The 15729-nt window shown below is 35.3% G+C and overlaps 2 protein-coding genes across 3 annotated transcripts; one reads left to right on the top strand and one right to left on the bottom strand.

Moving 5' to 3' along the window:
• Positions 1-620: 620 nt before the first annotated feature.
• On the bottom strand, positions 621-8383 carry LOC117395357 (signal recognition particle subunit SRP54). Its single transcript, XM_033994260.3, has 17 exons — positions 8264-8383; positions 7685-7881; positions 7491-7588; positions 7009-7100; positions 5966-6050; positions 5631-5735; positions 5441-5507; positions 5128-5185; positions 4839-4989; positions 4568-4716; positions 4150-4250; positions 3786-3872; positions 3352-3425; positions 2981-3089; positions 2475-2645; positions 2066-2161; positions 621-1303 (listed from the first exon to the last, which is right to left on the bottom strand). Exons 3-17 carry the CDS (start codon positions 7566-7568, stop codon positions 1212-1214), a joined length of 1515 nt encoding a protein of 504 aa, XP_033850151.1. The 5' UTR covers positions 7569-7588; positions 7685-7881; positions 8264-8383; the 3' UTR covers positions 621-1211.
• Positions 8384-8662: 279 nt separating this feature from the next.
• On the top strand, positions 8663-14022 carry LOC117422159 (uncharacterized). Of its 2 annotated transcripts, none has more exons than XM_034036853.3 (8): positions 8663-8841; positions 9005-9126; positions 10038-10176; positions 10828-10886; positions 11385-11495; positions 11687-11793; positions 12178-12268; positions 12669-14022. In XM_034036853.3, exons 1-8 carry the CDS (start codon positions 8745-8747, stop codon positions 12783-12785), a joined length of 843 nt encoding a protein of 280 aa, XP_033892744.3. In that variant the 5' UTR covers positions 8663-8744; the 3' UTR covers positions 12786-14022. The 2 variants fall into 2 exon arrangements, with proteins under 2 accessions (XP_033892744.3, XP_033892743.3); XM_034036852.3 differs by having other exon boundaries at positions 8666-8841; positions 10765-10886; positions 12669-14008.
• Positions 14023-15729: the final 1707 nt, after the last annotated feature.

Here is a 15729-nt window from a genome sequence, read left to right as displayed (position 1 = left end):
CAAAGCGGGACAACTTTATTTTTTCAACACCTTGTTTTCTACAGACCTTTGCAGTCTGAATTGGGTAAACTCAATTTCTCCAGCCACAACTTCATTTGTAACAGGTATTGACAAATTCATTTGTAAAGCAAAGGTTATTTAAAGGTTTTAAGGTGATGCATAGGGAGTGACTACAAAGTAGTGGCAAGTTCCATTGTAATTCATGCTCATTTAAATTATGAATTAGTGTCTGCTCCACAGGTGAAAATGGTACACACCCCACCAAGGTTATATTACAAATCATTAGGAGCCAGCAGTATTATGAGAAGTAAAACCAGTTGTGAACCTACATCCACCCCATAAGCACAAATACTGTGTTTCTGTTTGTCATGTTATGAAATGAAAATGAAATGAGAATACATTAGAAAACAAGGAACTGAGGCAGTCACTATCTGTAAAAATGCTGTACTACATTGGCAGTTACTTAAGAATTCAAATTCTTGTTTATTTAAAATATTTTTTTTAGGAGGATAGCCTCTTAAATAAAACAAATGTCAGTTTTGTCCTGGTACACACACCAGATTTACAAAGGGCCATTATAGTTTTATAAACAGTAACATAAAAGAAAGCAAATGACAGAATAACTTACAAATCTTAAATTTTATTATACAACACATTTGATGACAAAATAATGTCATGGACTAAAGCCCCATTTTGCTTAATTTTTCACCTGTACATTGCCTGCCTATTACAGCCAGACTAAATTAAATGCAACTAAGAGGAAATATAATTTTTCCAAAAAACTGAAAATCTCTTCCAATTACAGCGCTCCACCTTTATACTACAGAACAGGTTGTATGGCGGTACGGTCATGGCTCCCATTTGCCCCATAATGCCATTACACTAACACTTGTATTCTTGTTATAAGGTGGAACACAATCAGCACGGTCTCTTTTTTAACAATGGCTCCCGACTACAGAGTTATAAAGGGGGAGCACTGTACCTACTTGCAGATTAATATCACTGAAATGTTTAAAGTGAGTAGTGTTGCTGGGGGAAAATTAAACATTAAAACAAAACTTTATAAAACTGAAACTCATTTGTTCAGTTATTTGAACGAATTCAAACTGTTGGGGAGTAAAAAGTTGAAACACACCCACCACAACTCCTGTTTCCTAAAAGAAGATTGTTTTAAATAAGGTTTAATGACACAGTTTATTAAGGCTTTGTCTTCACATGTTGTTGAATCCCATCATGCCTTTCATGTTGCCTGCAGCACCTTGCTGAAACTGTCTCATCATAGACTGGAGCCCAGCCATGCCACCTGCAGCACAGGAAAACAAACATTAGAACAATACCCTAAAAATAAACCCCATTCCTTCCTCTTAGAAAGCAAACTGATTAGTTAACTTTACGGCTAGTGTAACCTAATAATGCACAAACTATAGTTTTAAAAAAACCACACACACACACACACACACACACACACACACTATAAGCACTGTGGATATTCTTTTTATTCAAAAAGATTTAGAGCTCATAATAAACTGAGCTTGTTTCCAAAAGTGTAGCTGGGTCATCAAACACCACAAAAATAAGAACAAATCATCCTTGTACACTGTACAAATTCAACAACAAGCAAAATAAAGGGATCTTGATTGGCCAGCAGTGGTCATTTTCTAATTGATATTTTTACAACCAAATAATATTCAGACTTAAACCATTTCTTAGGCAGGTTGCATCTTAAGTTTCAAAATATTTATGATGCTAAGGATCTACTATATCCAAGAATGTCCTGTCTAAATGTAATGGGTTGAAGAATGGACACAAATTAAACATGCTTCAAACATAGGACAGCACTATCTGCTAACCATGCTGGGGCTTAATGGGCCTGTCTGGTAAGCCACCGACACTGCTTTCTTCTACAGCTAACGGTGTTGTTTGGACATCTCCCAATCAAGAACAGAATCAATACATGTTGCTTACCTTCTGTCATTTAATAATCCAAATCCAAAGTGGGTTGGCTACAGTTTGGGCAATTGAATATAAACTACTTAAAAAAGAGAAAGTGGTAAACATAACATACCCATGTGGTGAAGAACTCTGGGGTCCATCATTTTCGCCATTTGCTGATTCAATTTTGCCATCTGGGATGGGTTGACATTCTTGGACATATCACCGCCTATCAAAACAAATATATTGTAACACTAGACACATCAAATTACTACTGTATTACTGAATTAATAACTTGTACATTATACATACAAATCAAGGAAGGTTTCCTGTTATGTAGCTGAATTTAAACAAATTTGAAATCTAATAATATCCAGTGTCAAGATCTAAGGTGTTGACATTTTTAAAACTACATAATTATAAATTCTGTTTATATATATTTTTTATTTATATATTTATATATATATATATATATCAAATGTAACCTTATATAGCATTTATCAAAAAATAAAAAAACAGCTAATTTCGAGGTGTTCTATTACCTTTGAAGAGTCCCTTGATGCCACCCATCTTTTTCACCATCTGTGCAAATTTGGTATACTGTGTTAAAAGTTCCTGTACATCTCTGGTGGCAACACCAGCTCCTCGCCCCACTCTCTGAATTCTGTTAGGCTGTTTGCTGAAAAGCTTGGCACCATCTTTACTGTCCAGCTCTAAAGAAAGAAGTGCCCCAGTCAATTTGAGAAGAAACTAATAGTATAAAGTAAACCTATTCAAGACAAGGAGTCTTGTTTAGTTACTGAGCAATAACTCAAGGAGTATATGCTGGCAATTATTGTCAAGTCAATCTTTTGGCTTTTAAATAAACAGATATGGGCTAACAAACACTCAGCACCAAATTAAACAAATATTACAATTCTAACAAAGTAATACTTTCCTCCTCCATCCCTCAATGATCTGTGAGCCTCAATCCTTTACAAACCCACTGCAGGTGTTAAATAATATCCACAAATGTCATAGTATATTTTCATCCACTCTTCAGTTTTACCTTGGTCATTCATACTGTCCATTATTGTCATTAGTTTCTTCAGCCTGGCCATTGACTCCTGCTCATTACCTTTGCTCATGAAATCTGTTCCAAATCCTGGAATCATGCCCTAAGAAACAAACAAACAAACATCCATCAACCTTATAACCCTCCATTGTTAAATTACATGTAACAAACATAAGTAGTGCTGAACAGACTGTCAAATAATCTATAGAATATTGTTAAATTGTCAAATTATTGCAACAACACAACAAATCCACAAACATTTTAAGTATGTTATAAATCTAGGACCTAGATATATAAAAATTAAAATGTACTAAGATTTTCCTTTGGGTTAATGTACAGTCTAATGACGCTCAGATTTTACTTACCATGATTTGACTAAAAGGCCCCATTTTCATGATGTTTTGAAACTGCTCATACATGTCTCTCAATGTAAACTGACCTAAGATAAGAATAAAAAACACAAATTTCAGCTAAACACATACCTAATATTCATAGTATGGACTCTACGATGTTTAAAAGACAAACCACCCTGTTCCCCATACCAAGACATTGAAGGTTTATCAATTTAAAGCTTTTGCCAAATCATTATACAGGACGTTTACCTTCATGAATGTTCATTAATTATACACATTTTAATGAGGGGAGATCGTGACAACAAACAAGAACAGTGTTTACAAATTCTACATTCAAGCAACCCGATCAAATATGTTCTCCTTAGTGTCCGTAGTTAAACAAAGAAATAAACGTCACTTAAATAAAAAATAACCAAAAACTGGATGAACAGAATTAAAATCCTTACCATGTTTCAACTTGTCTATCAACTCTTCATTGTCATCCAGCTTAAGTTCATTGACTTTGTCTATCAATCCCTCAATGTCTCCCATACCTGAAAAAATAAATGACAAATGACCATTAGTAATCACAGATGCTCATTAAAATGTTACAATACATGCAATGTCAGTAATTATGATCCTGATTCAAGGCCTATGAATGCTTTAAAACCAAAATAATACAATATTCCATCAATAAGAATCTGGAAGCCTTCGTTTCCAGTACCAGTTCACTTGCTTTCTGATCATCACAGTTCAATGGTCTACTGAAAAGTTAAACTGAAAAATAATTTTTTAGGTCTACTCATAAGTCACTAAATGATGAAAACTAACCAAGAAGCTTGCTGATGAAGGGCTGGGTTTTAAATGGCTCAAAGTCATCAATGTGCTCTCCAGTACCAATGAAAATTATAGGGCTTTTGGTGGCAGCAACACTAAGGAAAAAAACACACACATTGTTTTAAAAACACATATCAGCGTTCCACATATCAGTTACAGCTCCAAATTACTATACAAGATGCCATCTTTTGCAGTTTGGAAAAGAGAATTATGAAGCAAAACTTATATTTGTAACTTCAGATTTCAGCTGGAGTGTTGACATCTGCACAGGATATGATGAAGCAGAATTCTGACATATCCTTAACTGTAATTGGTTGATTTCTAATGCATTATATTTTATCATGAACAATGTTAAAACTTAAATGTGACAAGCACCATTTCAGCCAGAGAGAGAAACTAACAAGATACTTACGCACTGAGAGCACCCCCACCCTTTGCATGTCCGTCCAGTTTGGTCACAATCACAGAGGCCACATCTACTTTATCTTTGAAAGCTTTGGCTTGTGCTTCACAAGCTTGACCAATAGACGCGTCCATCACATACACAATATTATCTGGTTGCTATAGAATAAAAACAATTCAGAAGTAAACTGTAATAAAATGTAACTGCATGTATTTTTTTTGTGTTAAATTAAAAATCATCGCTCACATATATCACACTGTTCATGCTGCGACTGACTTACCACAGCATTGGAAACCTGAAGCATTTCTTCAAACAAGGAGTCTTCCTGTTTATGACGGCCACTGGTGTCAACGATTATTATTTCAAAGTTTTCTTTTTTGAACTTTTCCACACCATCTGCAGCTATAATAACTGGGTCCATCTCTGTGTAACTGCAGAAAACAGAGAAGGTTTAACCTTCCACTTTACCACTCAAATTATATTTTAGCAAATGGCTGTAGTAAGGTGATGCAATGTTCCTTATGCACAACCAGAAACTGTGTGGTTCATTCTTATTTTACAGAGCATACCTGCCGTAGAAAGGAATTCTTGCTTTTGTTGCATTCTGTTTCAGCTGATCAAAAGCACCTAAAAAGCAAAAACAATATTACTTTTAAATGGGATCTTAATGCTGAGAAATCAATTAATAATAATCTGAACCAGTTACTGTCCTACATGTCATGGCTGGTTAAAAAAATTGTACATGTGTATACAAACATTTATAAAATAATTATGTAATGAATACAAACTACAAAAATACTAACACCCAGCTTATAAAAGCATGCATATAGATATATATTTTATTCCATTTCATAAGTTACATTGTTTAATGTTCAACATTACCTGCTCTGAATGTGTCTGCACATATCAAACATGTCTTCCAGCCTTTCCTTTGATAGTAATATGCCAACTGTGAAAATATACAAAAAACACTAAGCAAAAGGAACCATACATCATTTTAAAGTCAACATACATCTCAGCTTATCAACTAGAATAAGTTCACATTTCAGCAAAGGGGAGCTTTATTTCATACCTTTGAACAGGTTGTTGTTTTTCCACTCCCTTGAAGACCAACAAACATGATGACATTATTTTTTCCTTTCGTTGGTGTCCAGGCTTTGACTCCTGGATCAACAAGCTTTAAAAAAAGAAAAGTATTTTATTAAGACGAAAAAAACACACACACAGAGACTGAATAACAAAGACCCAAAAGCCAGCTTAAAACTTCGTAACTTTTATAAGCCAATTTCCAGCACTGATCAACCTGTGTACATTATTTTCTGCTTATTTTTCTGTCCACCAGGAGTCAAGCAGCTAAAGGCACAAGGCCTACAACCCTATTACTTCTATATCAAAACATAAAAGTACCTTGACTAGTTCTTTGAAAACTGCATGCTGTATCATTCTTCTTTTGTTAAGACCAGAGGCCATTTCTTCAAGATCTATTGCTGCCCTACAAAAGAATTTAGAATATATTATTGATGATATGAAAGCAATGCAAGTCCTTCCAACAGCCAGAGTGAAACTAGTACAGATCTTAGTAGATCACACTGCCAAACAGCTTTCAGTTACACATTTCCCTGTGTCAAAACATTTTGAATAGCCATATAAAGCAATGTAAAAGATTGCATAACTGTAATATTTAAGCCAATTAATAGCAACTGTTCAGATGTCTAGGATCTAACTAGCAATGTTATTTTTTATTTGTTTTAAATGTTTTTAGACTATTTTTACATCAGAAAAAAAGTTTTGATGGAAAGCTACAGGTGTTTTACAAAGATAATTTAGTGGTTACTGAAATTACTTTGGAGGCAACCCCTCAGTGAATTAAATAAATAAATCAAAACAATTGCAAATGTGTTTGTGTGAATATGGAACGAATTCTGTAACATTTATCCCCTGCCACCACAGTAAATTCAAAATCAGATTTTTAAAAAATGTTGATGATCATGACACAGATCAACAGTATGTACAAAATTGTGCAAAATAATAAATTAGCAATTAAATGTTTAATCACAATTGGAAATTATTCTCCAACTAGATGCAAAAACGTAAGGGCGACACAGAAACGTGCAGAGATGCCCGCATATATCACCATTCAATAACGTAATCTAAACTATACAATATCGTTATGACGCAGTTCCCTTGTAACTGGATAAGCGACTCTCCTGATATATGGACAAATGTGAAGTGTTGTACATGCGTATTGTTATACAGCATATACATTAACTGGTCCTATTAAAAAAATAACGTATACACCTTACTAAACAGCAGTAAACATGTACGACCAGTGTTCAGACAGACAGACACCATTTTATATCCCAGATGCACGGGGATTTTAAGTAAAGTGTAAATAATGAATGCAACAAATGGCCCAAATAAAAGGAATGACATATGTTTCATATACTTACTTGACATTTTCTCTTAACTGCTTAACGAGTTTTATATTTACGTCTGCTTCTAGTAATGCCGCACAGACTTCTTTGAGCATGGCATTTAAAACCTGCAGGAAAAGTAACCAAGATAATGTAACAGTTAAAGCAACTGCATTCTTTATTAGGTTAATACTAGATGAAGGGGAAGAAAAAAAAAGATTTGGCTACTGCAACAATTTTTGCCCCATTCAGAATCACTATATCAAATGAACTTCTAGCAATAACCGTGCCTGTTAAATCAGTAACATAATTGGTACTAGAAATCCATCCCCGTAGCCAACAATATGTCTGACTGTGCCAGAATCAGATGTATGCAATTCTACATCATGTTGACTTACATATTAATGATTTAAGCTAACTAATTAACTATGTTTTTCTTTTTACCAATCAAGAAATATGGCATTGTACCTCGCCTGTATTAATACAGTGCCAAGTGTACAATAAATAATATCACCTACCTCTTCATTGATGATCGTTGCATTGCTCAGCGACCGCAGCGCTGATGTTATTTTTCTTCCAAGATCAGCTAACACCATTTTGACAACTTCTTAAAAACCTGATTTACAAAAGAAACACAATAATTCAACTAAACACGTCAAAGCCACCACGACACAGAAAATTGTGCAATAGAAAAGAACGGAGTTCAAATTACCAATAATCCGGTGAAAACGCAGTTGTAAATACAACTGAATCATTAAAAGTGAGGCCTGCTCGGCTGTTCAATACAAAGATCCTCGGACTCAATCCATAAGGTATCCCAGCTGAACGGCGAGGCGTTATGGTGTGACAGGAGCAAGGGCAGGGCTTTTAACACTCCGACTACCAGCAGTGGTAGTAGTACCTAAACGACTGTGTGCAGTGGAAAGTGTTATTTAACAGTAAACATGTGGGAAAACACTAATAACGTGCTGTTGTGTTTATTTACACGCAGGACATATTTGTTACGTACTTTTTATTTACACAACAGGTTGCAACAGATGAATGTACACTTACTACAACATATTATACACAGAACATGTAAAATAAACCATACCTTGCTAATGAAGTCTACCAGTAATAAAGTAAAAACTAAATAAAACATACGGTCACACAACAAACCCGCTGGGCCCTAGCATACTACGATGCATTTGACATTATAAATAATTGTAATAATACACAATAAACGCGGCATAACTGTCTTTTTTTCTGAAATAGCAATTAGGTTTAATAATAAAGAAAATGAAACGCATACCTAGTAGAATCTGAACAAACGCTAAACCTCTTCTTCCGACCAAGACCACATAGAAACGTCACCATTAAAATCTGACCCCGACCAGGAAACGGTAACCCCTTCCTGGTTCGCAACGACCCGCCCCTTCTGATCTCGTCAAGACAAAATATTCTTAAGGTGGCATGTTTAATTTGCTGTTAGAGTCGCTTGCCATTTGGCCTTTTGGAGTGTTAACGAACTACTGTACTACAAGACTGAACATCACTATCTTATGACCACATTCGTAAATTTATTTTTACGACAAAAACAAAACAAAACAGACCCTTAGTTAATAGGATGTTGGAATTTTACTGTTGCACTTCCGCGAACGGGAACACCTTAACTGTAAGTCTGTGCTTGGTTTCATACTCACGTTTGACAATATAACACGCGATTTCAAACCGGAGGCGGTACAGCGTGCAATTTTTTATTTATTTCAAGTGTATTGTAATATACATTAGTAATGGATTTTTCAACTGCTAAAACAGCCGTTCTCGACTTGCTTTCCAAAGTAGAATCAAGTGAACTCCCCAAACTCGTTCAGTGGTTAAGGGTATCCAGTAAGAATTGTATTTCATATTTCTCAAAACACTAATTTAGAGTATGACAATGTTATTCACATTTTAAGTACTATATTTCCATTTTGGAGTTTCGATATAGAAATGCATGGACCGGCTGAAGTGCACATTAATTGAAAAATATATTTTTCATTTGATATTTTAGATGAACTGGATGAGTGCTGCACTGACAACAACGACATTATACTTAAAAGTATTGCAGAAGATCTTAGAAGTTGTTTACCTGTGGAAGCAATGGTTAAATCAGAACCCAGAGCTATTCAGAAGGTACAGTAGATGTTTTTAATTATCTTGATTTTGTCAATGGCAGTGTTGCAGTTTAGTGACTGCAACTAAAAAAAAGGAAAACCAATAAGCAATAGGCTGTATTCTCCACATTATGATTTCGCTGATAATACTATGTGTCAACCTTCCACTCTACACACACATGATTTTGCATACAGTGTTGGGGAGTAACTGTACTCTTATTACACTTTTCAGTAACTTGTATCGGTAACGATTCCTTTTTCAGACAGGTAATTAAATGTGGTAACGCATTACATCTTATGTGCAAAAATAACGTAGCAAGTCCAACATGTCACATGAACACGCTGTTTATCATCTTGCTACAAAATTGTGTCAGTGGAGGGGTTTGATAACTGGATCTTCAAAGAATATTTCAAGCTTCAGCCTGGCCAATCTGAAGAAAAAAAAAACAAAACAAAAAAATCAGTTAATTGGAAACTGTGCCTGAGAAGAAATATTTGTAACAGTAACTAGTTAAAATATTGTTCAAGTAACTTTTAACTAAAGGATTTGTAAAACAGTATAACAGTAGTGTCACTCACCGTGACGTCATCCACAGCATAGAATAGCAAAATGAGACGAGCTGTAAATAAGATAATTGCTCTCCAAATGATGTGCAGTTTTAACACATAGCCATGCAAAGTGTCAACTTAATGAGCAGGGATGGAAATAAGACTCCTATTGCATAACGTTTTCACCCATTCCGGGTTTTACTACAATCTTGATTAGCCACAGTGCACAGTTAACAAGCTCAGTTTTATCTTATTAAACCAGGAATGGATCAAACTGCTATGTATTGGGAGGCTTATTTCGATCCATGGTGAGGCCTGTAACTACTCTGTAGTAGGCAATGTAATGACTTGCTAAACTGATAACAGGTACTGCATTTTTAGATGCAGAAGAATCCAGAACCTACGATTCATGTAGACGCGTTCCTATATGATGAGGAGTTTGTTGACTCTCTGTGTGAGGAGGGGAAGATGAGCAGGAACTACTGTTTAAACTGTGGATCCCACAACACTTCTCCTTTGGGTTGGTTTATTCAGTTTTGTATTACTGGTCTACCTGATTTTCCCAACTAAGTTGCTTGTACAGTATAAATACACTGAGAACTGACTCTCTGCATAGTTACTGTGGTACTCTTCAAAGTCAGGTGCTTAATACCTGTGAGATTTCCAGTGGTTCCTTTTTTTCCATCCCACAGAAAGTGGAGACCAAGAACAATGTAATTGATGCAACATTCAGCATTGTGCAGGACTTGTACAAGTGTGACATTACATGACCAAAGACACAAATATTTAAATAGTGAAGTGAATGGCTATACCAAATCTGCTGTGTTATCCAATTTATGATGTAATAGATGGCGGTAAAGCAGAAACTCTGGGATTCTAAAAAAGAATGATGTTGAGGACATGGGAGCCTAACTGACTGACTGGTACAATGGTTTAATTTCTCAACGTACACTGCGGTGGAAACAGAAACCTAGCTTCACTCTCATGGTTCAAGTCACTAATAAGACATATGAAATGTGCACCTTATTTGTTTAAAGCAGTCCTATAAGTAGGGTGCAATGTTTGTTGTAATCCACATACTGTACTCGTATCCTTGTGTTTTACCTAGGTTTCATCTCACACTCTTTCTCCACAATGGAACTCAAGTTTCTTTTCCATCATGTATTACCAGATCTGACAGGAAAAGTGCTTGTTGATGTGGGCTCCAGACTTGGGGCTGTGCTGTATGGGGTAAGGCTCAATACTGTACTATTCACACAGAGACAGGTCTGTCTTTTCAATATATGTCTTTCTTTGTAATATATTTAAAGCATGGTGCCTATTTACAAGTAGGGATTATTATTATTTATTTATTTATTTATTTATTTATTTATTTTTAATGTGTGTTTTTTTAAAAACTACATTTAATATTCAAGAAAGTGTTTAATTGTTTTTGACAAAGCCCACAGCAGTTTAGAGCCTTTTCATGTTATCCAACTTCATATAATTCATAAAAACAAGTTTTAAAAATATTTCTAACATACAGCACACACATTTTTTAAATCTTGAGTAAAACATCCTTTTGCAAGTACTGATTAATCAAACTAAAATAATTCCAAACATACAATACTAGTTTTACCACCCCCTTAAATTTTGTGTTGATCAATGCCTTGATACAGTATAAACACACTAAAGAATTTATATTTGTTTTGTAGTAAAAATTCAAACCTTGTGCATTTTTTGTTACAGGGCTATTTATACAGTTCTGCCTCCCAGTTAGTCGGGGTAGAGATCAATGCGGATTTCTGCCAGCTTCAGCAAATGGCAATCACAAAGTATCACTTTAAAGACAGAATACAGGTATTCTTTTTTCTGTTACTATTTTTACAATACATGAGGTAAATACATTGGGCTCTACTGTAGTGAAGGGTTGTATCTCAGGAGTTCCTGTTGCTGGGGGAGAGGCGTTACCATTACAGTGTTGTTCAGCTCACTTGGAGTTGTACCTAGATTTCAAATGCTCAGGTCTTTATCTTCATTTCTGTTGTTAGGTAGTCCATGCAGACATTTGTTCCCAGAGTTCCCTCCTGCAAAATGCTGATGTCATAGTTATGAACAACGTATTTGAATACTTTCTTGATGCAGAAGAACAGAGCAGGTAATTATTATTCTAATTTGCAATTGTTAATAGCTTGTGTAAGCTATGAATTATCTGTTTTAATCAGTGAAATAGACCCCACCCCCCCCAAACAAATGGGATTATATTCAGGTGTATATGGGTGTTTATTTCATCGAAGGCACAAAAGAGTTAATGACATCATTGCTCCCCTGAAGGAAATATTATTAATTAGACTTGATGCCAACTTGTTTACTTAACCAAAAGTACCTAAACTGTAGGTAACATTACCGTTCTATTTTCTTTTAACAAACATTTTTAAAAATTGCAGTTTGAGGGAAAATACCTTAATAAACAGCCCTTTGTGTCCAAAATTGATGTAAAATTCAATATATAAATAATATTTGTTTCTTGTTTCCTGTCAAGGGCATGGCAATGTGTGAGTCAACATACAAGAAAGAAAGGAGCCTTATTGCTAACTGTGCCAAGCCTTCAAGAATCAATTGAGCGACTTCAGGTAAATATCCTAATTTCAGGTGAACTTGATCGACCTTAGAGAAAATAAATCACTAACTGCAAAATAAAACAAACAAAAAAAAACAATGTACTAAAATCATTAGATCTTTGTTAGGTTGGCATTTACAGCATTTTTAATAATTCAAGAAACAGTTTATGTTCAAGCTATTAAACTGTTAATACCTGGTATTGTGATTTGTGTGTTTGGTTTTGCAGTGCAGGATTGTAAGTGGCTAATCTCAAATTGGGGTCTGTAGAAGGGCAGGATGCATTTAAACCTGATATTATATCAATATATCTATATTTACCTGTCTAAATGTGACTCTACAATGGAATATTGGTGTGTGTAACATATAAATTTGTTTAAAATTATTATTATATTTTGTTTTTTTTATATAAAGTTTTCTATACAGCTTAATCAATGGGTGGAAGAAGTTCCCCTTGACTATGAAGTATATCTGGGGCAGGACACTGATGCAGATGCACTGAAGCAGGTCCATCTCTACAGAATACTTTAACTTATCAAAGTGTTTACCAATCTACTAGTGCCACAATTCAGAAAGAAGGTGGTAAAACTCCTAAGGAGTACTAACATTTGAAACTGCTGTTAAACCGCATGTAGCCAAGCATTTCAACAGACTCTGAGCCTCCTAGTTCTTGGATTCCAAAGGTTGTGAAATATTCATCATGCTAAAATAAGTGTGCTGTAGTTTGTAAATTACAATGGCTTTGCCATGAGTAGACTTTTTATACGCCACACTGTTTTTTGTTATATATATAATTAAAATAAGCCAGGCTCTTTTGCATAGTAGTTAAGCCTGTGGATCTGGTTGCCAAACCCATGTCTGCCTAAGGAAATCGTATAGCCATCATCTTTAACAAATTGCTCATAACGTGACTTAAAGCTGTTTGAAAAGGACACTCAAAGACATGCTTACTAACATATTTTTGTAACAAAAAATACAATTTTGAATAATATCCAAATTGGACAAATAAATCTAGATACCTGTGCTGAAAAATATGTTGCCGTTTTGTCTTGTATCAGCTGTGTAGTTTATATTCCTATGACCATGGGCTCAGGATGTGGTTCTCTGCATTCAGTCATCCCTCCCTCAGACCCACGTCAGCTTTGATCATGAGGGTGGGAAGGAGGGGGGCAGATCCAGCTAGGGAGGATGTGGCTTCCTGCGCATTTATATTTCAACCCTCCTTCAGATCCTTCTAATTAGACAACATGTTGTACTCTTCAAAACTGGTTATCTAAGTTAATGGAACGTATGTGTAGTTTGAATCACGTACTGTATCTTCAAAATAATGGAAAGAAAAGTTCACTACCCACCAACAACTATAGTGACACAGGGCAGTATTACTGTAGTGTATACTGTATGTGTATGTTTTCATGTAAATCCCATACCAGACTTGTTCCTAAAATTTGTAATATTCCACCCTGGTCATGTAATTAAGCATCCATATAAAGGGAGCTTGTATGAGATTATAAACCCTCTACTTCGCCTGCTACTACAAATATCTCGTAAACTATTAAAGCTGGCAACTTCAAACCATTTGAACTGGTGACTTCATATTTTCAAGGTTATATTAACCCATCACGCTAAATGTGTTGTTGACCTTGAAATTTACCTCTGACCTAATATGGCTGCCATGTGACTTTTGAATGCGTGTTACACAGCTTTATTTGGTTTTCTTAGGTTTTCTTACATCACCACTGTTGTCCTGTAAATATTAGGTCTTTCACTGAAGTGTTGCCTAACTTCTTACATATCAATGGTACAGACCACATGGTACACAGTTGTAGTCTATGATTCTCAATAAATGTCCATTACAGGTGCTGTCCAGTGAAGGTTAACTGTTTCAGTGCCACGTTGTTTTTAAGCTCTGGATATACCAATGATGCCATCTTTTTCACATGTCAATTTTACTTCATCATGCCATTTTGATCTGATATGACATACCTTTGATTATTCTGCTGGGGATACTGCACACAGATGCTGTATTGTAGTCCTGAAAAGAGAAGCAATTGTGATTACTACACAGCATCTGCTTTTATTGTGTACCATTGTCTGAGAGGCACCTTTAGTAACCAAGCCAGTATAAAGTTGCAGGCACTGAAAGGTAATGACGGGTCATTACATTCTGGATAACTAGAAAATAGCCCTTAATTATGAAGGACAATTATGGCTATTTTAATTGATGCTTTTAAAGAAAAAGCTTATCTCGAGACATGAAAAAATGGATGCACCAACAAAATCAAAAAGCATTTCTTTGAGAGATCGCATGCAGCAATGTCCACCTGGTGTCTCAACTCCATGATTGCAACGCATGTTAAGGGACTAGTGGATCTTATACAGTGTTTTCAAAGCTGTAACGTTAGAGGTTATCAAACGTATAATGAAGTTGCAGAATTAATAAATACATACCGAGCCCTGGCAGAGATGCCAGTATAAACAAGCAGTGTGTTAAAACTTTCCACAATATTTATGACAAATTGACAAGCTACTACAACCCTGATCAGTGCAGAATAAAACCATGTTTTATTCAACCAGCTCACAAGTTTCTGAAGGCAGTAAGGATTTTTGACCCACAACAATTTTGTAGTTAAAGAAACCCTCCCGGTAGATTCTATTCCAGGGTTTGATGCTTACTGTAAATCAGAAATGGAGGGATATCAGCTATATGCAAAAGGAAACAGTAATGTAATTTCTGCCCACAGAAATGCAGAATAACTAACTTTTACAGTTTAGCAAGAAACGCTGGAAGATATTTGTCAGTTACCAATTCTGTGGATGCTGAAAGAAGTGTTTCTTCATATCTACACATTTTCACAGAGCAACATCAACTGACGATGCTTATGTTTAACAGCAAAATATATGCACAAGAAAAAAACAAACCCTCCCCTAGCTTCTGTTGACAAATTACATATTTGTGACCGGTGAGAGCCAGATATCAAGGAAATGTAATTCATTTTTTTTAACAAATGATTTGCTTAAAAGTGTACTGGTAAAAGCTTTAAATAACGTATTTATACTTATGAGTTCTCTGAAATAATATTGGGAAAAAAAACTGCCTTTTAAAATCCTGTTATACGTATTCACAGCGATGTAAGGGTTAATTAAATGCCAGTAGCCATCTACAGCATTCTGTTTATTAATCTGCTAATACGTACTTTTAATGAGATGAGCAATTCACATGGTTAAATTAATGTAATGGGATGATTGTTTAATGATTGCTCATAACGTGACTTACTGTGGAGGCTATATCGACATCATGTGGCGAGAGGACTAAATTACAGGTTAAAAAACAAGTGAAAAACACAGGGCCCTAATTACAAATGCTCTGGTTCTAGTATTGTGAATGATAGATCACTGTTCTGTTTCATTTGCATCAGACTGGGACAGGAATCTGCCTTCAGCAAATTAACTGTTTATGAATTGCACTTTTGAAATT

The sequence above is a fragment of the Acipenser ruthenus genome, chromosome 18 (genome assembly GCF_902713425.1).
Source record: "Acipenser ruthenus chromosome 18, fAciRut3.2 maternal haplotype, whole genome shotgun sequence".
Lineage (NCBI taxonomy): Eukaryota > Metazoa > Chordata > Actinopteri > Acipenseriformes > Acipenseridae > Acipenser > Acipenser ruthenus.
The sequence above is the reverse complement of the archived record's forward strand: the minus strand, read 5'-3'. Positions and strand labels throughout refer to the sequence as shown.

Coding starts and splice junctions, on each gene's coding strand:
- LOC117395357 (XM_033994260.3), bottom strand. CDS start 7,568: ATGGTGTTAGCTGATCTTGGAAGAAAAATAACATCAGCGCTGCGGTCG. Junction 4,717..4,838: donor TTCAGGTTTCCAATGCTGTG/GTAAGTCAGTCG, acceptor TTTATTCTATAG/CAACCAGATAATATTGTGTA. Junction 3,090..3,351: donor GGCCTTTTAGTCAAATCATG/GTAAGTAAAATC, acceptor TTTGTTTCTTAG/GGCATGATTCCAGGATTTGG.
- LOC117422159 (XM_034036852.3), top strand. CDS start 8,745: ATGGATTTTTCAACTGCTAAAACAGCCGTTCTCGACTTGCTTTCCAAA. Junction 8,842..9,004: donor TCAGTGGTTAAGGGTATCCA/GTAAGAATTGTA, acceptor TTGATATTTTAG/ATGAACTGGATGAGTGCTGC. Junction 12,269..12,668: donor AATCAATTGAGCGACTTCAG/GTAAATATCCTA, acceptor TTTTATATAAAG/TTTTCTATACAGCTTAATCA.